The sequence below is a fragment of the Malaya genurostris genome, chromosome 2, assembly GCF_030247185.1.
Source record: "Malaya genurostris strain Urasoe2022 chromosome 2, Malgen_1.1, whole genome shotgun sequence".
In the NCBI taxonomy this organism is placed as follows: domain Eukaryota; kingdom Metazoa; phylum Arthropoda; class Insecta; order Diptera; family Culicidae; genus Malaya; species Malaya genurostris.
The window spans coordinates 114,833,985-114,860,026 of record NC_080571.1 but is presented as its reverse complement, the minus strand read 5'-3'; the positions used below and the strand labels follow the sequence as shown (position 1 = coordinate 114,860,026).

The following is a 26,042-nucleotide window of genomic DNA, read 5'->3' as shown; positions in this document are numbered from 1 at the left end:
TATATATTTTTAGGCAGATGCCAAGGGTATTTCCTAATCTTAATTAACGACTAACTTAAAACTAGAATAGTATCGTTAGATTATGTCGTCTGGAATTTTTGAAAAAAGCTTTTATCTGGCGTTCGGCAGTGGTCGGTGAATTGAATATTGCATGACTTCCAGATGGTGCTATCTATGGCCGCTTCCTTTCGGTTCGTGTGGGTCCGCGGGAAACACCCCCAGGCTACGAAGGCCCAGCGGGTGGCCCGCATGCTGGTCATCGACTGGAGCGTAGGACCGTAGGCGGTGATGGTGATGTTACGAAGAGATGAAAAAATAAAAAAAGTAAATATTGTGGAAACCGAGGTAAACAAAGGGTATGCAAACAAAATGTCTAAAAACTACAGAGATCTAATTAGTTGCCATCGAGATAGTGAAGAGACGGGGAAAGGGGGAACGAAAAGTTAGTGACAAAAAAAGATCTTGTGATCGAGAGAATCGAGCGGATGTTAGTGTCGAACCTGTAGGTGGAGATTATACTTTCTGAGCGAGGTATAACAGATTACACTTGGATATTAATGTGTTTGAGGTACTGGTATATAAGAAGCATATAAGAGATATCCCGACTAGCCAACACATCTCGGACCGGAACTTCAGGTGGTCTACCTCGGGCCCTTAGGGAGTCCTTTAATAAAACTCCCTGCAGTTAATTGTAGTCATTTCAAGTAGGAATGTAAATTCTCTCAAAATATATGTAATCATTACAAGTCTTGTAGATTTTTGTGCTATATAAATATTCCGAAAGTCTTAGACATGTGATACGGAAATAACATGACAGTAAACGTAAAGAAATGTAATGCAATGCTTCTCTTGAGCACAGTCACTAATTTTATTTGAATACTCCATAATTACAGCTCCAGTGGAAAATTTTAAAGTGTCTGTAAAAAACGCCGGTAAAAGGCACACCGAGAACTAGGTGCATAAGTAATCTTCAGTAACATTATTTTTTTATCTGAGGGCCCCTCCCAAAACGAAATTCTGGGTACGGGCCTGTATCCCATTGTGATTCTCTTTTTTATTAGGATAATTGTTATATATTATGTGATTGAGTGATATTTTAATAAGGATAGAATTTGTCACTGCATATTATTTATTACTACCATCAACATTATCATGGGTGTATCTTGTGCCTTTGTTATGTTAGCGCTACAATGTTAAAAACTCACCATTGGAGTTCTGACACTAATTAGTGCATAAAATATAAATAATCAGTCCTAATTGATACAAATAAGAACGAAAACTGTATTCAGTACATTGTTCTGGTTTCAAAAATTTAACCTGAAACATAACATCATATGTTAAATGATCTCACGGAATAATTTGAAAGCTATTATGAAAGTATACATTGAATTTTTTTCTCTAAGTATGAACACGTGGTTCATGATTCGTGCGGCGATTTCACAAACCACTCAAAGAATGAATGAGAGCAATTTCATCATGCAGTGGCGTCTCAATTTAGCCACACCGCGAGACTACTATCGGGAGTCATTGAAATTGAAGTCCACTGGAATATAGTCAAAATTGTTTGACAATACAGTGCTTTTAAATCGTACAAACTTGATCCAGAACCCGTGATGAACGATTCATTAGAATGTAATGTCCACCAAATTTGAACGATTTTGAAACACCTATTGAACTATTCACTGGGAATATCTTCAACAAAATATATTCCTCAGAACATTACTCCTAAGATCCTATAATACTAATAACAGCTTAAGTTTCTTCATCATCGCTATGTGTACAAATAACTTGTTCCTGCCACCAGTCATGTACTTCATAAACCATATTAATATGAGGATGACCTACTTTTCCACTACTGCTCTGCTGTGTTTCACTACTATGCGAAAAGTGATGATAGTGCTGATGCAAAGTATGACCATGGTTCATTTCGTTTATCTGCGTAATCGTTTTGCTGTTGGTGCCTGCTTGGCGTTGAGATTTTTTCTTAGTTATATATCGATCCTTCTCGTTTTTGGCCTGCGGATCTGATAGTGTTGGCGCCAAAAACTTCCGACCACTGCTGCTACCAGTCGAATCGGACCGATTCAAAATATTTTGACTCTTTTTCCGATTTTTTGCGTTATTCTCAATTTCCTTTGCTGCCTGCTCGGCAGACTCTGTTTCAAGGTTTGTTTCCTTCTGCAGATTCTGCTCTTCGACCTGGTCTTGTTGATTCTGTTGCTGCTGCTGTTGCTGTTGTTGCTTCAGAAGACTATCATTGGTCGCCCGTAGGCCAGCGATAAGTGAATTTTGCTGTTTCTGATATGAAAGAAAAATATTAAGATTCTTTTATTTATATAAGTTTTATATGTATATTAATATTACCGTAATATTATTGGCTCGGATTTTTTTCAGACAACCCTCAAGCCATGTTCGAATTGTTTGTTTGGCTACTTCTTCCTCAATGATGTATTCGAATTCCTCGCGCGCCAACAGTTCTTCCAACTGAAGTGCCTTTCTTATATCAACAGATCGATAGGATAACATGCTATGAAAAAAGATATAACAATTATACGATATACAATTATTATTAACGAATGTATGCAATATAACTGAGACATAGATTGAAATTTCAAAGCCTTGATCTTACTTGATTACATCGTGGAAGGTTACATCTTCGCCGTTGTGTAGCTTATCTAGTTCATAGCACATGTATTTAAACAGTAATCGATCTTTTTGTGGATCGCATTCTAATCGGCCTTTCAGTAATCGAAGTATGAACTTGACTCTGCGAACAGGTATTACTCCACGTTGATGAATGTCCACTATGTTCCAAGTATTTTGGAAATTTCTGATATCAGCATAGGACAAAAGAGCATCCTCTTCATTTGAATAAAATAATGAGAAATTCTCCATAATAATAGCTGCAAATTTAAAAAGAAATTGACGTTTCTATAAGGTTGTATACTTCCATCGTTACAGATTATCATACCGACAAGCAGGTTTAGCACAATGTATGTGATGATAACGTAAAATGTACAGAAGTAGATTAAACTGGCCGTGAAATTTCCACAATCCGTTTCCCAATAGTTGGCAGCAAGCGTACAATAGGGTGGTTGAACCATACAGTCGTGCATAATTTTGTTCCAATCCTCGCCAGTCACTATACGAAACAGCATGGCTACTCCGGTGACCGGCGTACCAAAGTTTGCTCGACTAAAATTAATCAATAAGTAACATAATTGAATCAGATAATAAACTGAAATACTAGATTTCACAACTACCAGAAAATTTCTATAATTAGTTTACAATACTGGATAGTTTTATAACTAACTAATTTCATCTAAGCGTCGATACCGTAAAGCTAGTTTGAGTTGTAACTTATTATTATTAAATCGAAGAACGTGAAAAGCTTCAAAGTTCAAAGAATCTTGCTTTACAATATCGTCGAATAACGAGTGAACTAGTAGTATAGTGAAGTGATTTGATAGGTTATTTGTTTGTATAATCTTCTATAACATTTATAAATCTTCGAAGCAATGAAAGGAGCATTCGACCCTTGTTGAGCATATATAGAAATCGTTAGAATACGAAACGCATCCACCTTATGATAACAAGTAGCAGAACTCGAAAAATAGGTAAAGAAATAATACAAATGTTTAAGTATGAATGCAACAAATCGATACATTTGAGTGAAATATTTCACAAATGTTTTAACTCTCTTGCATTCCGTCATGCAAATAATCCTTGTTGTGTTTGTAGTCTAAGCGTTTTCCGATTACTACCCTAAAGTATAAACGTTGCTATTGTAACAGTAAAAATGTTTTCGAATCATTTGAAATTTTTGGAAAAATCTTTTTGATTCGCATGAATAATTAGAGTTATCTCATCATTTTTCCAATTTAAAGCAACGTCTAGGCTTTAGGTTGAGGATCGGTTGAGCCCATAATAATATAATCGTGTGAGGATTTAAGTGTTTTAGAGAAGCCGAATGTATGAATTGCTTATTCCGAGTAGTCGAAAAGAGAAAAATACAACACTGACAATTAAATCAACATTTGTTCAACATTAGACAATTTAACGATTTAAACAATATACAATATTGAGAAACAGTAAACGTTTGAATCGGTAAGACTAACCGAGGATAGCTAGATACAATTATACTATACATAGACTGTTAAACTTTCAATACAGCCGAGCATGTTCTGCAAAACTGGATACGTACGCTCTTTTCACATGTTTCTTGGCCAACTTTCAAATATATTGGAAGAGTCAATGATATGATAATGTTGGTCGATGAATTGTTCACAGACAGCAGGAACCCAGATTGAAAAAATTTTCTCAAAAATGTTGTGTAAAAATCTAAACGCAAATACAATTGCTATAAAAAATCGCTTCAAGCGTTAGTCGTTGCTTTATAAAAAAGTACAGTTGAAAACAGTCGGAACTCGTTAGTTGGAACTTTCGTCGGTTGGAGTGTTTGTTAGTTGGATATTCGCTAGTTGCAGAATGTTTCAATTAAAAAACACTGCTATGCCGAAATATAATGTGCGAAGCTTTCTTGATGATTTAACGTCATTACAATGAAGGTGTCCACAAATCTGATAATTCTGTATGAAATGTTCAAAACGACGATGGCAACAATGAGAAACTCTCTTTGTTTACTTTCTCTTTCGATTATTGCGTAATATTCTTGCTTTTTCCAGTAATTTCTTCAGTGCAGATTAAAAGATGATAGCCTTAGTTATTATTATCGGTAAATAATTGGAGAGAAGGATTGCTAAGAGTCCCTCTCAGCAGGCCGTTCAATTTTGTTGATTTTTGAGCGCTTGTTGAACGATATATTGCACGAAATATTCGTTCAATTTGCTGGAACGGTTTGTTGTTGTTTTTTCTCTTGCAAAAATAGTGTGAAAATTAAGTGTTACCTTTACATAGAAAGAAAATTTGTTGTTATTCTACGTGAAGTAGAAGTATTGTGCAGGTATGTATTGTTAGTTTAAACAAATGAGTGGGAAAACTTCAGAAATTCTGCAGTAAAACTAGTCCAACGGGGCTCCAACTCCTCATGTTAAAAATGGCTCAACAATGGACCTCTGTCTGCGGGGTTTGTTGAACGAAAAAAATGGCATTCGGTTCAACGGTCTGTTTCAAAATCGGCAAACGAAGGACCCGTGTTGGCCTCCCGTTGAACGATTGATTGGACTTTCATTGAACCAATGATCCAACGTATTGAACCAATAAAGGACCACCGTTGAACTTTTTTTTCTAAGTGGGGTACCGTAATATTCGAAAGAGAAAGTAAACAAAGAGAATCTCTCATTGTTACATTCGTTGTTTTAAACATTTTATGCAGAATTGATAAAATATCGCCAAAAATCTGCGTATTCCCCGAAAATATCAATCAGCTGTCAGACATCCCGATTAGCGACCACGACTCGCTAGATGGAGTGCAATCGTATTACAACTAGCGAATCCCGGCTGTACACTGTTCTACAAAATTTTACCACTCGAATTCGATACCTGATGTCTGCGATTTAGCCAAATTATTTATCGATCATTTACATGAATTCAGGTATTTCATTTTTTCTCTTGTTATGCGTTTCGTATTTTGTTGCTAATTTCTTCTATGACTGTTTTCTTTCAATTTCAAGCTTTTTTCGTTTTCATTTTCATCAATCATTGAATTCGTAGCATGTTTTTAGGAAGCTTTGTTTATCAATATCTCAGGCTCAGTAATATTTCCCCGTTACTGAGCTGAATGCGCAAGCGCTCAGTAATGTTAAAGCGATATCTAAGAAGTTCAGAATTTTTCGGAAAAATGTCCTAGAATCAAAATTCTTTTGAAAGATTTTCGGAAACAACTTTTAAAGTAAGCTATCAACCATAGAAAGGGCTTATGACAATGTGAGTTAGGAATGTTTTCGATTTATTGTCGTTACCGATTGTTGGTACAAGATGCGTGATAATGATTGCACCATCGTTCAAATAAGTTCCCCGTTGCATACAATATCTTGGTTTTCTTTGCAGCTGTAACTCATACCTTGAAAGACTCTTTATAAAAGACTACGATTTACTATGTTTGACAGTTGTACTGTGACGAAGTGGCAGCGTATTCGTGATTTTTCCCATGCGTAGAAGCTATTGCAGGAACATCTACCGTTCTGAGTGTGATATGTAGCCGCCAACCTCGATCATAGTTCGCTTGATTACTTAGTAAAGCGCTTCATCATGGCCGCTGAGAGAGGTGGGGAAAGGATAGAATCCCTCCGGGCCCAGACTTTTTCGGTGGACCGAAAATTCGAAAAGTTGTTTGTTATTTTCAAACATTGACCCATATCTGGAGATAAATGGACCCAGGTTACTTTATTCCTGCTGCGCGTTCCGGAAACGCGTGTTGCCTGTATTTTTAGTAAATGGTAACTCGATCGATCCCCGTAGAAAATTTGACCAGACAAAATCGGGCTCTTGAAAATCGACCGATTAGTTTTGCGACTAAGTTGAGTAACACATTCAAATGTATTTTGTAGCCATATTAATCGGCTGAAGTATTTTCAAACTCCCGACTAGTATGCCTATTAAGTCGTACTGTTTTGACCGATTTGTACAAGATTAAGTCTGTTCACTAAATCGGCTGTCGCGTCGGTCAACGCTAATGTTAAACTCTTATAAAAGTCTGTGCAATAATCGGTCAATTAATCGATTGATCCGTTCACCGATTGTACCGACGAAACCCTGGCATAGTTTACGCACTGAAAATCATTTTTACCTATTTTTTAGTAGAAATAATTCATGGATAGCATGCTTTGTTATGTCATAACATTTTGGTTAAACTTACATTTGATTTTAGGTAGGTTTTGATCCAAAAATAGGTAGCGGCTGGTAAAAGTGTAAGATTAAATAACATCCTTTATTTGAACAAAAAATCAAAACCTAAGCTTTGAGATTTTTTTAAATTATGATCTTGTTCAATGGTGCAAACATTATCACATACAGTGGCGTAAAAATTTGGCGCTTGAGTCAAACTAAGATTATCGCCCCCATCGTTGATTTAGTGAGCAAACAAAAGCTGAACGATGACGGTACACGGTACGGTACAAATGGCGGAAAGATGATTTGGACGAGCAAAAAAAGGTCCGAAGAATTGCACAGTGATGCCAAGGTGGCAGAAATCCAAAAAATAAATTTATTTTTTTCCTGCACTGTATTAATTTTTTTGAATTCTCAGATAAGTGAACGATTACAGTTTAAAGTACAAAAATTTTTGAATAAGAAATAATCTCTCCATATCCTTTCAAAGATAGGGCATTGTAAACTTTCTTTTCAGCATTCCATACAAACTATATGGCGCAATGATGATGCTTTGCGATTAGAGTTCTTTATAGGTAGGAAAGGGCTGCCATTGTTCAATAGTATTTGATTTTATAGCATTTTTTCTCTACTTTTCAAAAACCTCTATGCGATCCTGCACATCTCTGCACTTTAAAGGTTATTTTCAATTGTTTGTGAGGTCGACAATAAAAACCACAAAGACAAGGGACTTTTGTAAATGAATTCAGTGCGAGTAAAATTTAAATAAATATTAATAACATACATAACAACTATATTAAGGTCGTTATATAAATCTATTTATAATATATCAGGCGTTGAAATAAATTAGTAGCGGTTTTTCTGCTAAGTTTCATGATTTTTGGTGAAAGTATCATTGCAGTACCGTTTTTCAAAGTATAGTCCATCGTCATGTACCACTTTCTGTCATCTTTCTGGTAAGACTCGGACGTTTGAAAAATTCCTTTTCCTCAGATTCGACGAATGAATCGATCCAATTTTTGGTGGTGTCGTAGTTTTTGAAACTGACTTGACAAGTTATGCGTCACGGATTGGAGCAAATAGCAACCGTATGAAACAATGTCTGATAAAAAATGGTGGCTGGGGCAGAATTTTTCATTGCAGCGATTACTAAATAAAAGATTTTACAACTTTCGAAACATTGAGTCTTTCATTGCCATGAAGCAAAAATACTATGCCATGAAGATCTTCATATTGCGTCCGCTTTCCATGCAATTCTGTCCAAACGCAGCAAGTGTAATATGTATTTATATATAACCAGTGATGGTCTCACCAAATTTGAGTAGCTCATAATAAATAGCGCCCAGTTGATCCCACCACATGCACTTTTTCTGTTGTCCGGAACTTTCTTGTAGTCCATATAGAAAATTCCCAAATTTGAACCACGAAAACCACTTTATGCATGTTTGCTCAGCGTCATTTTTTTTCGCCATTTTTCTTTTTACATAGTTTAATAAGATACATAACAAAAATCCACTATTATTAGTAAAGCGGTAGTGCAATAAACTACATCAGTTGTATGTTACAACATATCAGAAAATAAAAATATTAAGACAAGCCCTTCTGGAGAAAATTGATGTTTTCAAGATATAAGGAAAAAGTTTTTTTTTTACTGTATACATTTTCCACACAGGCTTAATCATTATTTGAAACATTAGTGAAAGCTCCTAATCAATCAAGAAATAAATAAAAATACACAAGTTAATTTATTAAATAAAGTCGTCATTTTCCGATCCATAGCGAACGGTGCATCATGTCACTTCGAATTTTTTTTCATACATTATCAAGACGGAAATATATTCAGAGACCTCAAATTATTAATAAAAACTCATCCAGCTGATGTTTATCGACGTATTTATGGTTTTTGCCAACTTTTGTATGGGGAGGCATCACTGTGGATTGGTTTGCCGACCCCCTAAAAACATTGCGCCCGGGGCGAATACCTCCTTCAAAGGTCTTTTTGAAGTCGTGTCAGAAATTATCGCTATGAAAAAATTATGTTTCAGTGAGCCTGTTTGAACGACAAGAGAAAGGTATTATCACACCACTAGGGCGATTAAAAAAAATTAACAGTCGAATAAAAAGATGTACCTGTAACAGTTCAATGTTAATTCAAATCCTCACTCTTTGAACCTCATTTTGGGAATATCGCTAAGTTGAAAAAATTCTATTCATTCAGGATATTGATACCAAGCAATGGCTTGATAATACATATTTTTTGTGGAATTTGACAATTTTGTTTCAACAGCCTTCGCAGTCGATTCTTTCGTACAGAATACCAAGTCATCAATATAGTCTGGAACTAAATACACCCAAACCTCCATTTACGTACCTTATATATGTATGTATGTATGCTTACACACTCACATGTCTGCATATATGTGTATATATTTATACATATAAATGATTGCTTGTACTTCACCAATATTTATATGTATTAAGAAATACAAATATTTGCACACATGTGTACGTATATTAATACATATATACATATATAAGTTACGTAAATGGAGGTTTGGGTGTATCATGAATTTGCTTCATTTTCTTTTAAGATCGCCATTGCTGAACTTTCTTGCTACGAACAATAATTTATTGTTACAAAATGAAATATCTTTGACATTATACACAATTCAATCATTCTTGAGAAAACAATCGACATTACGGAAAAAAATCTATTTGAATTTCGTTCTCAAATTTGAATAATTTTAGAAGCATAAAGCATTTTTGTTCAAATACATTTCTGACTCTTCTATCTTTCAAAATTTCATTCCTGATTTCAGTTGATTAAGTTATGTGCTATGAAACAAATGCTGTGCTGGAAACCACGTTCATGGTATGAAATGATCAGTCTGTAAAAACTTCAAATATATTCAGATTGGTAGTCTGCAAAGCAAAACTCAACCGGCAGTACCGAAAACTCGGGAATTGTCAAATGAACTAAGTAAAGATTATATAATTAGTTTGTCCACATAGGATTTAATATCTTAAAAGATCTCAATCCAACGCAACGTATGGACAGTTATGTTAATTCATTGGAAAATTCCTTACCCGTGGAGTGATTGCCACAAGTACGTTTTTACTACAGAGTGAATTTTACTTCAACTGATATTTATGGAAATTTCTTAAATGTAATTTGCGCAGTAGATGGTTGATGACAGATGCTCTTTAGTTTATTATAAAAGTATACTTACCGTCCGATACCTTCGCCATACTTCACTGTACCGAACAGAATTGTTCCTGCTAATGCGTAGAAAAACACCAGTAGAAACATTCCGAATATGATGAAAAACGATTTACACACTGAGACGCCGACTGTAAGCATCAACATTTTCAAGGTCGTATGCTTGCCAGTTATTGTGAAAAATCTCAATATGACAACCATAAAACCAATGAAATATGATAAATCGCTCTGAAACATACAAAATAGTTTAGTGAAGGTGGGCGCAAGTGAATAATGAAGCATACTCTCAGTGTCGTTTGAAGAAATATCCACACGACTCCTGCTACCGTTACTAAAAGGTCGTATCTGTTCCGTCGCGACTGCCAATATCCTCGGGGAGTAAATGCGATGTTCTTCATAACTACTTCAACTACAAAAACGAAGGTAAGAAATGTGCTAACAATGACTAGTCTCTCAGTATGCGTTTCATCTTTTGTCCACTGAAAATATTAATTGCCATTGGTTATTGAACTTGTGGTTTCTCGAAGACAAAATACGTTACCGTTATTGAAAGTAACATGCTGTTGACCAATACAACGACAGCGATGCATCGTTTAAAGGCAATATGCTGCGTAATATCATAGACGAATGCTCTAAACTTGCGTCCATCAGGGCGTGGTGGCAAATGTAGCGGTTGAGCAATCTTTAGTCGTTTCTTCAGATCGCACCATCTTCGTTGATCTACGGTTAGCAATGCAGTTCCTTTGTTTTCGGAGTAGTTAGCAATTACGACACCGACAAATAGTGTTAATCCAATCATACATCCGAGGAAAATGTACACGTGAATATAGATTGCATGAACTGGTCCAAGAGCTTTGATCAACACATCTCGGACATCGATCCAACCTTTATATGACAACACCTCGAACAGTGCCAGCATTGCATCTCCAATGTTATCAAAATTGAACCGTCGTGGGTTCGCCCATACTCTTGGCACTAGCATCGATGGATATGACTCATTGGCACCTGGGGTGAGTTTCATTTTTGTTACGAATACTCGTCTCATGAACACACCAACACAATCTTCTCGCTTGAGTATGGTTGGATCGTTGCAACGCGCCAAACGACCTCCGTACAACTGAACTCCGTAGCTAGCAAAGATGAACATGAGCAGAATCAACAGTGTCGATACCAACAGTATTTCCTTAAAGCCTCGGCAAAGTTCGTAAACTACCTTACGCATATGTGGTACCAATGTAAAAATTCGCAAAGGTCTCAAGCATCGCAGGATCATTAGCAGTTGAGCCGAAGAGTTGCTTGGTACTTGACGAGGCATCCAAATTAAAAACGTTAGTGATACCACGTAGATGAAAACATCTAGTACAGAAGCGACATCCTTGATGTAAGCTTTTGGTGTAAAAAAAAGTCCGTCGGCAAGGATCTTGAGTGCTAGTTCCAAACTCATGAATATGACAAAAGTGTACTCTGCTATTTGTAACGTAATGTGTTCCATGACCCGATGCTGTGGAGTTTCGAACATCATCGATATGCAGGATAATGTCGTGACAAAGATCATTACCCAGTCTAGGTAGGTGACCAGTCCAAGGAAGTTACTAAAATTAGATTAGTGGAGATGTTAGGAACTTTTCTTAGACATCCAATGGTAGATTTGAGGATATTGCGAAGTATTATCCCTAGTTATTAAAAGATCCACAGAGTCTGAACAAATCTATCTTATTGCTGCTAAAAAATACACAAGGAACTTTTGATAACAGAAAAGTGTAACGCTTGCTTCATTTAGAATTGGAACAAACTTTTGCTCATATTGTGGCGCTACTGGTGGACGGTTTTGAATGTTCTTGGCGCCCACGTGTCGGGAATTTTGTCAGCTCGGGAATTTTGTCCGGAATTAACACGGTTTTTATTTACACGTTTTTCGCAATTAACACGGTTTCTCATGAGAGTTTAAAAAGAACTGTCCAGTCGGTGTTGAACAGTCGTTCGCACCGCACGCGTATAGCTCTTGGCTCCTGGAATTTTTTTCTGGCTACCTAGAGTTTCATTGATTCAAGGCTTCAGTCTTTTTCAAGGCTACCTGAATCACTAACTAAGTGACTAAGTGATACAAAGAGTGATATTAGAGTGACTAAGTGATACAAAGAGTGATATTAGAGTGACTAAGAAATTAATCAGCCTTTTTTAAGGCTAGCTAGGAGTCTAATCGAAGACTAATTTAGCCTAGTTAATTTAATTTAAAATTTCATTAATTTCAAAAATGCCTGCGTCCAACCGGAAAGGCAACAAGCCTAAGGCTAAAAATAATTCAATACGGAATAAATCACAATCCGTTATTCAACATTTTTCTAATAACATTCACGATCTTATAGAATCTGAATGTAAAAATAAAAGACAACGGACGGATTTCCCTTCCGTTGATCCTATGCCGTCTAACAATATTTACGAGATTCTTCCTGAATCCGATTGTAGCGACATAGAAGAAAGTTCTTCAAAAATTCCCAAAATGGACGCTTGTCGTTCTGGGAAGAAACATCAATCTATGCCACCAGTGACGGTGATGATTTCCGACTTCAAAGCATTCCGTACTGAGCTTTCTACTTTTCTCCCGGAAGTAAGAGTCTCATTTCAAATCGGACGAAGAGGAGAATGTCGAGTCTTGGTGGATGGATTGGAAGATTACGAACGTCTTATTCGATATTTGTCCGAAAAACTTCATAAATTTTATTCATATGATATAAAATCAGACAGACCCTTCAAGGCTGTCTTGAAAGGATTATCAAATGATCAAAGTATTGATGAAATTAAAAATGAAATAAAAGAATTGCTTGGTTTTGCCCCTTCCCAAGTAATACTTATGAAAAAAAGAGCGAATGGTACTTCTAAACCACGCTCTGGAATTTCCCATGAACTTTACCTAATACACTTCAATCGAAGTGATGTAAACAATTTGAAAACTTTAGAAAAAGTACGTTTCATTTCCCACATTAAAATTCATTGGGAACATTATAAACGGCATAATCGTATTGCAAACTTAACGCAATGTCGTCGTTGCCAAGGCTTCGGCCATGGAACCAAAAATTGTCATATGGATATACGGTGTTTGAATTGTGGTAAATCGCATTCGAAAGACGTTTGTCCAATGAATGAAACCACTGATAAATTTTCATGTTCAAATTGCAATGGAAATCATAAATCCAATTATTTGAAATGTCCTGTCAGGGAAAAAATTTTAAACGCTCGTTCGCTTAGACAACAAGTTAAATCAACGACCTTAAATTTACAGAACATACCTGAAAATTCTTCTAAGGCACCTGCCAATTCGTCTTCTAACGAAAACAATTTATTGACAGGTAGATCGACCTCGTCATCATCTTCTTCTAATGTCAGTTATGCTGGTATATTAGGTAGAAATCTATCTCCTATTTCTTCTAATGTAAATAATCAAAACACAGGACCGCCTTGCAGTTCTTCTTCTAACGAAAACAATTTATTAATAGGAAGACCGGCCAAATCATCTTCTTCTAATGGCAGTCTACCTACAAATATTCCTTCAATGCCATTCGCTTCTTTAAATGAAGTCGATTTAGGCGATATAACTGAAAATAAAATGATCTACCTACAAGATCAACTTTTTCAAATGATCATCCAAATGAATTCGACTTCATCACTTTTTGAAGCATTTCAAATCGGATGGAAATTTGCAAATAATATTATAATGAATTTAAAATTTAACAGTGATGTTAAATAATTATTTGAATATTTTAAATTGGAATGCTCGATCTTTGAAATCGAGTGAAGATGAATTTTATAATTTTCTCAAAGTTCACAAAATTCATATTGCCATTGTGACAGAAACTTTTCTTAAACCAAATGTAAAATTGAAAAGTAATCCACATTATGTGGTTCATCGATTTGACAGGTTTACTGGAATTGGTGGTGGAGTTGCCATTTTTGTCCAACGGCAAATTAAACATCGAATTTTACCTTCTTTCAATACTAAAGTTATTGAAAGCTTGGGAATCGAAGTTGAAACCATTCATGAAATTTATTTCATCGCTGGAGCATATTTGCCATTCCAATGCACCGGCGAACAATTAAATTTCTTTAAAGGCGATTTGCAAAAACTTACAAGATATCGATCGAAATTTTTCGTAATAGGGGACTTAAATGCTAAGCATGTCCAGTGGAATTGTAGGCAAAATAACAGTAATGGTAAAATACTTCATAATCAACTCTCAGCTGGTTACTTTACAGTTCTTCATCCCAGTAATCCTACTTGTTTCTCTTCCGTGAAAAACCCGTCTACAATTGATCTGGTTCTAACAGATCAAAGTCACATTTGTAGTGAACCGATTACTCATGCTGATTTTGACTCAGATCATCTTCCTGTAACATTCAGACTTTCCAACGAAGCTATAATTAATCCAATTAGTTCTATTTTCAACTATCATAGAGCTAATTGGTTGGATAACAGATCTCACATTGAAAATCATGTGGATCACGAAACTATTTTAGAAAATTCTGCGGACATCGACACAGCAATTGATAATTTGAATCATTATATTATCGAAGCTAGAAATCTTTCAGTTCCCAAAGCTCAAACTAAATTAAATTCTCCTATCATCGATGACAATCTTCAACTGCTCATTCGGTTGAAGAATGTTCGTCGACGACAATATCAACGTTCTCGTGATCCTGCTATGAAAAACATAGTTAAGGATTTACAAAAAGAAATTAAACATAGATTTACTCTTTTGCGAAATGAAAATTTCGCTAAAGAAGTTGAACAAATTAAACCATATTCTAAACCTTTCTGGAAACTTTCTAAGGTTCTTAAGAAACCTCAGAAAGCAATTCCTGCTCTCAAGGAAGGCAATCAAATACTTCTTACAAATGGTGAAAAAGCTCAAAAGCTAGCTCAGCAGTTCGAGAGTGTCCACAATTTTAATTTAAACGTTGTGAGTCCTATTGAAAATGAAGTCTCACTGAAGTATGATCATATTTCAACCCAAGTGTTATCACACGATGACATTATTGAGACGAATTTTGATGAAATTAAATCAATTATTAGGAAACTCAAAAACATGAAGGCTCCTGGTAATGATGGAATTTTTAATATTCTTATTAAAAATCTTCCCGATGTTGCCTTGAGACTCCTGGTTAAAATTTTCAACAAGTGTTTTTCATTAGCTTACTTCCCAAAAAGATGGAAAAACGCTAAAGTAATTCCTATCCTAAAACCTGATAAAAACCCAGCAGAAACATCAAGTTATCGCCCAATTAGCTTACTTTCTTCTATCAGTAAACTTTTTGAAAAAATTATCTTGTTAAGAATGATGACTCATATAAATGAGAATTCAATTTTTTTACCAGAGCAGTTTGGATTTCGTCATGAACATTCAACTACTCATCAACTTGTCAGAGTAACGAACATGATAAAATCAAATAAATCTTCTGGGTTATCCACTGGAGTTGCTCTTCTAGACATAGAAAAAGCATTCGACAGTGTTTGGCACAAAGGTTTAATAGCAAAAATGTCTGATTTCCAGTTTCCTATTTATTTGATCAAAATGATTCAAAATTATTTAACTGATCGTACTCTTCAGGTTAGCTATCAGAATTGTAAATCTGAATTGCTACCCGTACGAGCCGGTGTTCCGCAGGGTTCGAGTGTAGCTCCAATCTTGTATAATATTTTCACTTCTGATCTTCCAAATCTACCCGTTGGTTGTCAGAAATCGCTATTCTGTGACGACACAAGTCTGTTAGCCACAGGTAGAAATCTAAGAGTGATCTGCAGTCGCCTACAAAGAAGTTTAAATATTTTCAGTGATTATCTGTCAAAATGGAAAATTAAACCAAATGCAGCAAAAACGCAATTAATTATCTTTCCTCACAAGCCAAGAGCTTCTTTTCTTAAACCAAACAATAATCACATTCTCAAATTGAATGGCTTGGAATTGACATGGTCTGATCAAGCTAAATACTTAGGTTTAACGTATGACAAAAAACTCACTTTCAAGGATCACATTGAAGGAATCCAGGCAAAGTGTAATAAATATATTAAATGTTTATATCCTCTTATAAACAGAAATTCTAAGCTCTGTCTAAAAAACAAATTGTTAATTTATAAACAAATTTTCAGACCAGCCATGCTTTATGCGGTACCAATTTGGTCAAGCTGTTGTTCCACCAGGAAGAAAACGCTTCAAAGGATTCAGAATAAAATTCTGAAAATGATTCTGAAGCGTCCTCCCTGGTTTAGTACAAATGAGTTACACAGACTCACAAATATAGAACCATTAGATGTAATGTCACATAATATTATAAGCAAATTCCGACAAAAATCGATGCAATCTTCAATTGAATCGATTCGCTCTCTGTATTAGTTAGTAAGTTAGTATATAAGTTCCTTTTCCCCATTACACAATACAAGTAGGTTTAGAATTTTCCCTACACAAAAATCTCAGAATTGCGGAAGCAAATGATGTCTTCATGGTAATAACCAAATCATATATATATAACAGGGCTGAAAAGTCACCACTTGTGGCTGAACACCCAATTTAAATCTTAATAATTTAATTTTAACTCATATTCCAATAAATAGTTATTTAAAAAAAAAAAAAAAAAAAAAGAGCTGTCATTTGTTTTTTTTTGGAAAAATTTAAAAAAAAGGAACAGGTTGTCTGTAAGAAAACGATTATGAGAGTTAATTTAAAGTTTGAAAGTTAACTAAAATCATTCATTCAACAATTCACGGGAGTATTGACTGTCGTTCCATAAAATGATGAATTAGTCTTCAGATCTTGAACCCCTGTCGTAAATTACACGACAACGTCTTTTCCGCTCAGCTGTGGTGTATGATGTCAGCATCGTCATTGATATCATCGAGAATTTCGGAGCGTTGAAGAACTAGTCAAATTTACTTCAATTCTTCATCATATCGAGCAGTACAGTATTTCATACCCATTTGAATGATATAGCTCTAGTAGTATTATGATTTACGCCGACGAAATAAGTTGCTTCAGCATGACACATAGTTAACGCTCGTATCCGTACTGTATTTTACAGTATTGCACTGTATTTTCGACTCAAATACTGTGTACTGTTTTCTACCCTCAAATCTACTGTATTTTAATTTGTACTGTATTTTTCACACTAAAGTTTAATACAGAATTTTAAATCTTCAACGCATCGAATTTCGATCAACACGTAGCGAATGTAAATGAGAACACAACAACAATACACACAATTTTTTTCATTCATAATTGTTCAGAGCGCGTCACAACAATCAAGCGAAACTTTGATGATTAAAGATAAAGAAAAATGTCTCAACCAAAATGAAAATATACTTTAAATCAAAATCATTATCAAAAACATCCGCTTCTCAAAAAATGTTGTTATTACTTTCGCACATTTTTTAGTTTTTGAAGAATTTTAAAATGCCCCAAAAAGGAAATAAAAATAATTGAGTTTATGAACTTGCTTTGAACGATTTGTTTAGTCTTAAGACGTAGACGTAGAGCCGTATTGAGTAAGTTTCACATGATATGCGAATACAACTGTGTAATGAAAACCGCGAAAAAGCTACCGCAGAGACGGTATTCGAACCCGAAAATAGTTCCTATCCTCCTAAATCCTTTTGCCAATTTGCCTAATTGAGGGCTGAAACACCTAGCGGAGGGATTGTTATTGAGAAATGAACGCCGTAGGGGCCGAGCACAGCTGAACATGCTCGGTTCTTATGTTCATTTAGGCTGTTTTTATGTGTGTCTCACATGCAGGATAGTTCAATAGGTAAAACGATTTACCCGTATTTGGCTTGCTACGGGTTCGAGTCCCATCTCTGTGATGGCTTTTTCGCGGTTTTCATTACATAGTTGTATTCGCATGTCATTTTTTCAATCTATTTTCCTCGTAAGACGCTGATCAAATTTATTTGCTTTTGTTTTGTATTCACTATTTTTAGAAAAAAGTGTACTGTAAAATGTACTGTATTTTGAAAGTCGATGTACTGTATTTCCTTGATTTTTACGCCAAATGTACTGTTTTTCGTAAAAAAATATACGAGCGTAACACATAGTAATACCTTTTCTAATTTGATTTATATTCATCTCTTTGAATTCTTCCCCTTTAATTCTGTCTCTGCGTGCATAGATCTTCATCCAATACCCATGTCTTCCCACTCAGTTTAGTTGAAAATGACTGTTAAGATCGTTAGTGTTTACTACACATCGCACCTTCGGAATTGAAAAGAACTGATTCTCAAGCTTGATTTGTAGTGAAAGTGTTTATTGGTGGTGTTAATAGCACTTCTTTAGTCGAACGTTCTAATTTGAAAGTATTATCGTTTTTCTGAAAACTGAATGCATTATACAGAAGACATGAGCCATTTAGATTAATTTTCTTGTCGTACAACGCGTTTTCTAAGTGTTCTAATTAAAATTTATCATCCAATGTGTTTTATCAAGTATGACTGGACCCTTCTCGTAACCTCTGGCTGTTTATTCAGATTTCCGTTTTTATTGTGAAACAACAGTTAAATTTTCACAGTTATGTGCACCTTGTATAAATTTGGGAATTAAAAAATATGCTTTTTTTCCCCTTCAAATTATCAAAAGTTACATTTTATCCAAAACAAAACAAACAAATAATCAAATATACGGTTTTTGACATTTTTACGTTAAATTTTCCACGAAGTTTTTTTTGCACGGTTTCCGCAATTAACACGGTTTTCTTTTACACGGATTTTTTTTAACACGGTACGTAACCCCCGTGTTAAAAGAGACCTTAGTGTACTTTGTAAACAATCAACAAGGAAGCCGAAAATCAACAAGGAAGGGAAAAAATTGTGCACAGTTATTTGGAAAATCCATTGTGGTCTGCATCTAGGCTAGCTAAACAGCCGAAATTGTCCAGAAATACCGTATGGCGCGTTATCAAACGGTATAAGGAAACATTGACGACGATTCGGAAGCCTCAAGCCAATCGTCGGAGTGGAACTGTCGACCGGAAACTGCGTGGTAAGATTTTGAAGACGATTAAGAGGAATTATAATCTGTCGGACCGTGATTTGGCCAGAAATTCGGTGCTGCCCATAGTACCGTGAGGAGAGCTCGATTCCGGGAAGGAATCAAGTCTTATCGAGCTAGCAAACAGCTAAATCGGACCATAAAACAGAATAGTCTGTTCAAAATTAGGAATTCGTGCTCGGAAACTAGATGACCAGGTGCTGACCAAGTTCGACGGGTGTCTTCTGATGGACGATGAAACCTATGTCAAGGCTGACTTCAGGCAAATCCCAGGTCAAAAATTTTACTTGTCAACGGCTCGGGGGGATGTTCCAGCCAAATTTAAATTTGTTTTTGTCGACAAATTGCAGGGCATTTGAAGCTGTGTAAAAAAAAAACGAAAGTTTTCGCTACAAATAAGACAATGACATCGTAACTATACCAAAAAGAGTGTCTCCAAAAACGAATTTTGCCGTTCATTCGATCCCACGACCATCCCGTAATGTTTTGGCCAGATTTGGCAAGCTGTCATTACAGCATGGTCGTTCAAGAATGGTATGCAGAGAAAGCGGTCCAGTTTGTTCCGAAAAACCTTAACCCACCCAACTGCCCAGTTCCGCCCTATTGAGAAATACTCGGCAATCATGAAGAGGAGACTCAAGGCAAAAGGAAAGGTTGTCAAAGACATCTATCAGATGACGACCTGGTGGAATAAGATAGCTAAAACGATGGACGAAAAAGGTGTGCGCCGCCTAATGAGCCGCGTTACAGGAAAAATTCGAGAATTCCCTTCGAAACCGTAATTTTATCCGTATTTTTTCTTAGAAGTATGAAGAAAACGCTACATTTGTATAAAAAAAGATTTTGAATTCAATAATAAATATCTGAAATACAGGCAATTGTTTTTGTTCCAATTCTACCTGAAGCAAGCTTTAAAACAAGTTCCGCGTAAACTTTCACGCTGTCTAAAAATTATGTGTAGCATTTGGCAACTTGAAAACAAAAAAAGTATCAAGAGAACTTTCTCGCTGAATAAAAAAAGTATAATGTATTCCAGAAGCTGCTGGGCAATTATGACGTGCTGTTTAGAATGCTATTCATATACATTGTAAACTGCGTTAGCGAGATAATTTCCTTTGTACCGAGATCCCCAAATGACCATTGTTTGGAATGTTACTATATGGTTTTTGCTTTTTTTAGTGAATCAAAACGGAATGCATAAACCGATACACTGAAGAAGGATGTAAGTAACATTCCGAAATACGCGTATCTGTATTGTAACGTTTGTTATGCTTCATTAAAGTATAGTGACTTTGTGAAAGTGTAATAACGTGACAGTGAAATAGTGGAATTAAATGGTACAAAAATAGTGCAGCTGTTTGGAATGCATATACTTACTGCATACTTTTATATTGAACTTTTCGCTCCTTGCCAGTCAAAGGATCTTTCAGCCTAGCATCATACCGACCGTGAACGAGTCTTTGACAGATTTTCCTAAATTTGCTTTCTCGCGGTACAGCAAACAGAGGTGTGTCGAAAAAAGGATGATTCTCCCGTAGATCTTCTTCGCGTTGATTTCTTCTCATCTCCGCTTGCTGCCGTTTGGCTTGGAGTATTTTAATATCCAAATCATGTGGTCTCGCTCGTGATGAGGTCACACGGCTAGCAGCTCCAATATCTCCATTTTCCATCAGATGCTCGTAAGTTTGCTTTAGTTTAATCGACCCGCTACGAACACTCCGGCGAATCGATCTAGATCCGAACTTTTTCTGGTCCATTCGCCAAGGCTTTGTTTGAGTTATTGTTCCTTGGGGTTTCAGACCACCCTTTCCTCCGGCAACTGGAATCATTGCAGAGTCTCCAAGCATTAGGCGTTGATTATTTGAATCATTGATGATGTGAGTTATTGCCATTTTGCGTAAACTGTTTCCTACGGTTCGTACTTTGGCAGTTTTATTCATTACATTGACAGGTTTCTGTTTGCGATAGACAACCTTTGATTCCCAGCACTCGGACATCGGTCGTTTGTATCCTTCGTTATATGACGGATCCTCGGGCTCCATTTCTATAACAAATTGCTTCATGAACGACTCACGAACCTTTGGCAATGTAAAGTCGTTCGGTATTTTGTGGAGAATAGTCATTTGTGGGGAATCGGGAAATTTTTCGAAGATTCGTAAACGAAAAGGCAGCGTTTCTTTGATTTCTGCGCTTTGCTCACGAAATTTTAATTGCTTCAACTTTTTGATATCCTCGTCCAGTTCCAAGTTGTCCAGAATGACTGCGACGAACAAACTTAACACGATCTGTTGATAAAAAAAATACGAATAAAGCTAATAGTTATTCTACATGTTTTGCTACCGAACAACTTACCAAAGTAACGAACAGATGATACAATATAAAGTAAACTGCCACTAATGGGGTTAACGTTTTACTAGTCCGAATCATCGTTTCATCCATGACTTCAACCCACGCTTCCTGTGTGAGAATCTGGAACATAGACATGAACGCATCGGGGAAGCTCTCGAACTTTGTATAATCACACAAGAAGCAAAACAGCTGCATTGAAATGCTCGAACTTATAATAAGTAAACACATGGTGAATATTATCAAAGATCCGAGTTTTTTACCCGGACCAAAGATTTTGTACACAAAACCTTCCAGCATAGGCGAAGCCTTTATCAAGCGTACCACCCTCAACACTTGAAAGTAGGTAAATCCTGATAGATATAATCCAGGAATGATATGAAGGCTTGTTCCAATAGCTAACAAAAGTTCAAATTTGTGAATTGAATGTTTGAAGTAGCCTCTCCAGCCCAGACAATAGATTTTGAATAACGTTTCGAGATCCAATAAGAAAGTGAACGCCATTTCAATGTAGTAATATTTTTCGTAGAACACTTGTCTTGGCCTTCCATCATGTTTAAAATGCATTGTTGCTGTTACTATTCCATTCGCAAGAATCGTGGACATTACGAGCAGTCTAAAGTACGGCGATTTGAGAATCGAGTGGCATGTTTCATTCGCCAAACCACCGTGTTTGTTCTCGTCAATAGTTATCAACTTCCACCCAGTGTCATCTCCTGTTATGATCTGAAAAGATATGTACACTTGCTTTATGCAAATCTTTAATAGTTTATATTAGCCCACCTGTGAAGCGGTGCTGTTCTGAATTTGACCACGCACACCCCACATCTGCTGGAATTGAACTCTGATTTCATTGAATGTTTCCGTAATGACGGCGATGAAGACGTTCTTCACCAACCAAGCGAGGAAGAAAATCATGGTACTGAAGTAGAAAGCTGCGCGCCAAGCCGGAAGACTATCAATAGCTCGGTACATTATGAAAACCCATCCTTCCTGGGAAGCTGCTTGGTACACCGTGAAGATGCTGGTCGCTGAAATAATTATTTCGTAGAACAAAAGGATCTCAACTTCGCTTCATCCCATACCTATATCCTCAAACCCATTGAAGCCTTGAACGTAGTTTGAAAGAAAATCCATTTTCATGCACTTCATTCCGGTCGGACATTGATAACCTGAGTCTGGATCCATGGAGCAGAAGGTGTCCGGAATGGCTAAAGAGTTTATGGTGAGCCCTCTGTAAAAACAATATGTTCCAATGTAGAAATAGATGTGAAAACCGGTTTCATTCAAACTCACTCAGGTTCCGTAGAGTTCAACACACAATGATTCTTCAGTTCACCAAAAAACTGCACGCCTAGTAAACCGTAAAGTGACATAAAAAACAGGAAGAACAGTGTGACGTTGTATATTTGCTGGCTGGACCGCTTGAAGATCTGATTGATACGGCTTTTTGGCATGGAAAACTTCAGGAAAACTCGTAAAAACCGAATCATTATCAACGGTCGTGGCGCTCGGAGAATACTGAAGTAATGAAACTTTGGCACAATCCCGAGCATTTCGAACACGTGCAGTACCACAGATACCCACAGAAAAAATACCATGGAGGCGTCGAATTGACACCAGTGATCCTTCAGATAAGGTGCCTCTCCCTATTTCATAAAAAAATAGTGTTTATAAACAAAATCGATTATACATTTTGAGAAGCGGTTCTTACTCTTAAAAGGCCGCGTATGTGAATTTTGGCTATCATTTCTGACGTAAACAATAGTGTGACAACGATGTCGCTGCATAGTGTGAAGTATTGTAGGAACGGGTACCGTTCGAATGTCTTCGGGGTATTCAGGGATATCGATGTAAGCGATATTAAGGCACATAAACGCATTAATCGCCGAACCCATAGCTAGAAATAAAACATGTTTTAATTTTTTTATCTATTTGGTTCACTATTATACAAAAAAGTATAAACGAGTACTATATACAAAAGCAAACAAATTTAAAACATGTACAAAAATTCGTGTTATAGCATGCACATTGCTAAATAATTAAGTGTGCCACGTGCACTATAATACATCGTGCATTTAAGCTTAATGTGAGAAAATATGCTCTTTGTACATTGAGTTTTCATAGAATCTATAGAATGATGAATGGTCCATCAAGCACATAAAATGTTTGCATATAGTTTCAACTGTCGGCAACGTTATTTTACCACTGGTTATTGCATAAATTTCAGGTAAACTAATATTGCTATCATGTTTCGATGTCGCACCCAATTTATATGCTCGTTATTTACCAACGTTGTATTGCACTGGCAGAAAGCATGGGAATGTATACAAAACAAAAGTATTAATAGACTAAGCGATAATCTGAGAGAAGAAGACATGCAAAATTTTGTCTCTCTGGAAGGAGTACCTTCTACAGCGCATGGTCGGATCTGATTCTCTATCGCAGAACTAGGAACTGTCAGATGAAGGTAAATTAACAAACTTGTTGGGAAAATTTTATCTACTACATCAACAATCACAGATAATCACAACATCATCCATTGAAACTAAACTGAACGAAACCCAATCATAAATTTATGAAAAAAAATTGAGAACCTTGTTAACCCATTCAATGTCGGCACTTTCATTGAGCGATTCTTCTGGGCCGTAATCTGCCAATATTGGTTCGCCCTTAATGCTTTGCTTTCTACCCAGCATTTTTCACTTTTCCCAATATGGCGGATTTACTGGGACCAATGCAGATTCCAGTACCCACACCCTAAATGGTATATTGTGATAATGCACGTTTATGATAAATTCATTTCCGTCTGAGTTACATTTTATGGGGTTTTTCACACTTTAATGTTATCGGGTAAACTAATAACTTCATTCCGATTTATTGGAGATTCTAGCTTTTTTAAAGCAATTCATATTTATTGTATATTAACACTGCATCCAATATAGTTTGCATTAATACTATTTTATGTGTGGTGCATTTGTTAATGGAGGTAAAACATATCACTTGTTTAAGACGAAAAACCCTATTTTTCACTCATTTTCGTTCAAAAATTATCCAGTACTTGTAGTTACAATTCCAGAATTAAATAAGTACTTTTCAAGATGGCATAACACCTGAAAAATATCTATGAGCTTGCGCACTTTAAGAAATTCTGTATTGTTGATGTTCTCCTACTGTAACATATAAAATAAAGCGCGAACTCTCGAATCGATGTCAAACGCTTTCATTAAAGTGTTTATACCAAATGTATGCTATGGTTCAATGATTTTCTAAATCAGCAATTTCGTCTCATTTGTACTCACCAGTATTAGATCAGTGGGATTTCTATCAACTAAACTACCAGTACGAGAACGAAAAAAGAGAACCTGAACCTTATATCTTATATTATTGAATGTATGTGTACTGTCAGTATGAAAGAAATGGCCTTTGAACATTGACCGTTGCCCCTCCTGAAATCGGATACTTCCACCGATTGCTTTAATACATAATATTTTCGCCTTCACCTTTTATACATTTTATTAAAATATCTGAAAATTTTTTTTCGTTCATTAAAGATATTCTCAGATGTTGATTGATTACTGTGGACGAAACCAGGACCCACTATTATAAGCCAGAGAACAGACCCATTACCCGACAATGGACTGAAGCCAGCACAAGTGCTTCTAAGAGGCGAACTGTCATGGTATAGTTTTCGTGGAGTACCTCGAAATAGGAAAAAAACACTATCTACAGCAAATGCTAGTGTGCATTACTGAAGCGATTGAAGCCCGGAAAATTCGTTAAATTTTTAGACAATGCGCCGGTTCACAAGAGCATCGCGTAAGTTTCATTTTGTTGTGTTTGATCGGTATTTCTGGAACCTGAACCGCCCAAGTAATTAATATGACCTACAAACTAGTATAGTTTTGATGAATGTTAAGAAGACTCTTCATGTTCTTCACTAGTCGAAACAAGGGAGCCCCCTAGGATTACTCCTTTCATATCATTTGTGAATGATTTATGCAGTGAATTATTGTCATTTGAAAAATGTGTGCTGACTATGCCCATGCAAATTTAGGACTCATCGATTGACCCATTCTTTTGGAGAAAAATAATTTTAACGTTCTGAGTAGAACCTTTCACTTCCGGTGAAACTCTCAACAGGTAAGCACGTTGCATTGTGTTAGTCTGGAGAAAATTCGAGTATTACGCAAGAAAGAAAGGACGTCCGTACTTTGACGACTCGACGCAGCCACGCAGCGAGATTTTCGCTTGTAGTCCAGTGCAAAGAAAGTCCAGTGGACTATAAACGAAAATTAACTAGCAATATAGCCTAAGTTGCTGTGCCATCAAATCGGCGTCATCTCAAGTGAGGTGACGCCAACCAGAAAAAGAAGAAGAGTAGAACATTCTATAGATATCGGACTTTCTTCGAAACTCAATTGATCGCATACAGTGCGGCCATAACAATCCCATGGATGCTCATTATCATCGTTTCAAAACTGTACATCATCGTTTGAATTGAACATATTATTAAGTTACATAGACGCAGTGGCGTACCGAGGAAATTTGGCGCTCGGGGCAAAATAAGGTTTTCCGTTCCCTCGTTGGTTTAGTAAGCAAAAAAAAAAGCTCAACTCCATCTCAGGAAAGATGACTTGGAGGGAAAAAAAGGTTTC

The 26,042-nt window shown here is 36.2% G+C and overlaps 1 protein-coding gene across 2 annotated transcripts; it reads right to left on the bottom strand.

Annotated features, from left to right (window-relative positions):
* Positions 1-1,111: 1,111 nt before the first annotated feature.
* LOC131433093 (sodium leak channel NALCN) lies at positions 1,112-24,482 on the bottom strand. Of its 2 annotated transcripts, none has more exons than XM_058599881.1 (14): positions 23,982-24,482; positions 23,099-23,284; positions 22,681-23,033; positions 22,470-22,618; positions 22,168-22,415; positions 21,391-22,110; positions 20,416-21,323; positions 10,551-11,601; positions 10,294-10,488; positions 10,020-10,237; positions 2,972-3,195; positions 2,630-2,903; positions 2,365-2,527; positions 1,112-2,298 (listed from the first exon to the last, which is right to left on the bottom strand). In XM_058599881.1, exons 1-14 carry the CDS (start codon positions 24,081-24,083, stop codon positions 1,753-1,755), a joined length of 5,337 nt encoding a protein of 1,778 aa, XP_058455864.1. In that variant the 5' UTR covers positions 24,084-24,482; the 3' UTR covers positions 1,112-1,752. The 2 variants fall into 2 exon arrangements, with proteins under 2 accessions (XP_058455864.1, XP_058455865.1); XM_058599882.1 differs by lacking the exon at positions 23,982-24,482 and adding an exon at positions 23,794-23,934.
* Between the last annotated feature and the right edge of the window lie 1,560 nt (positions 24,483-26,042).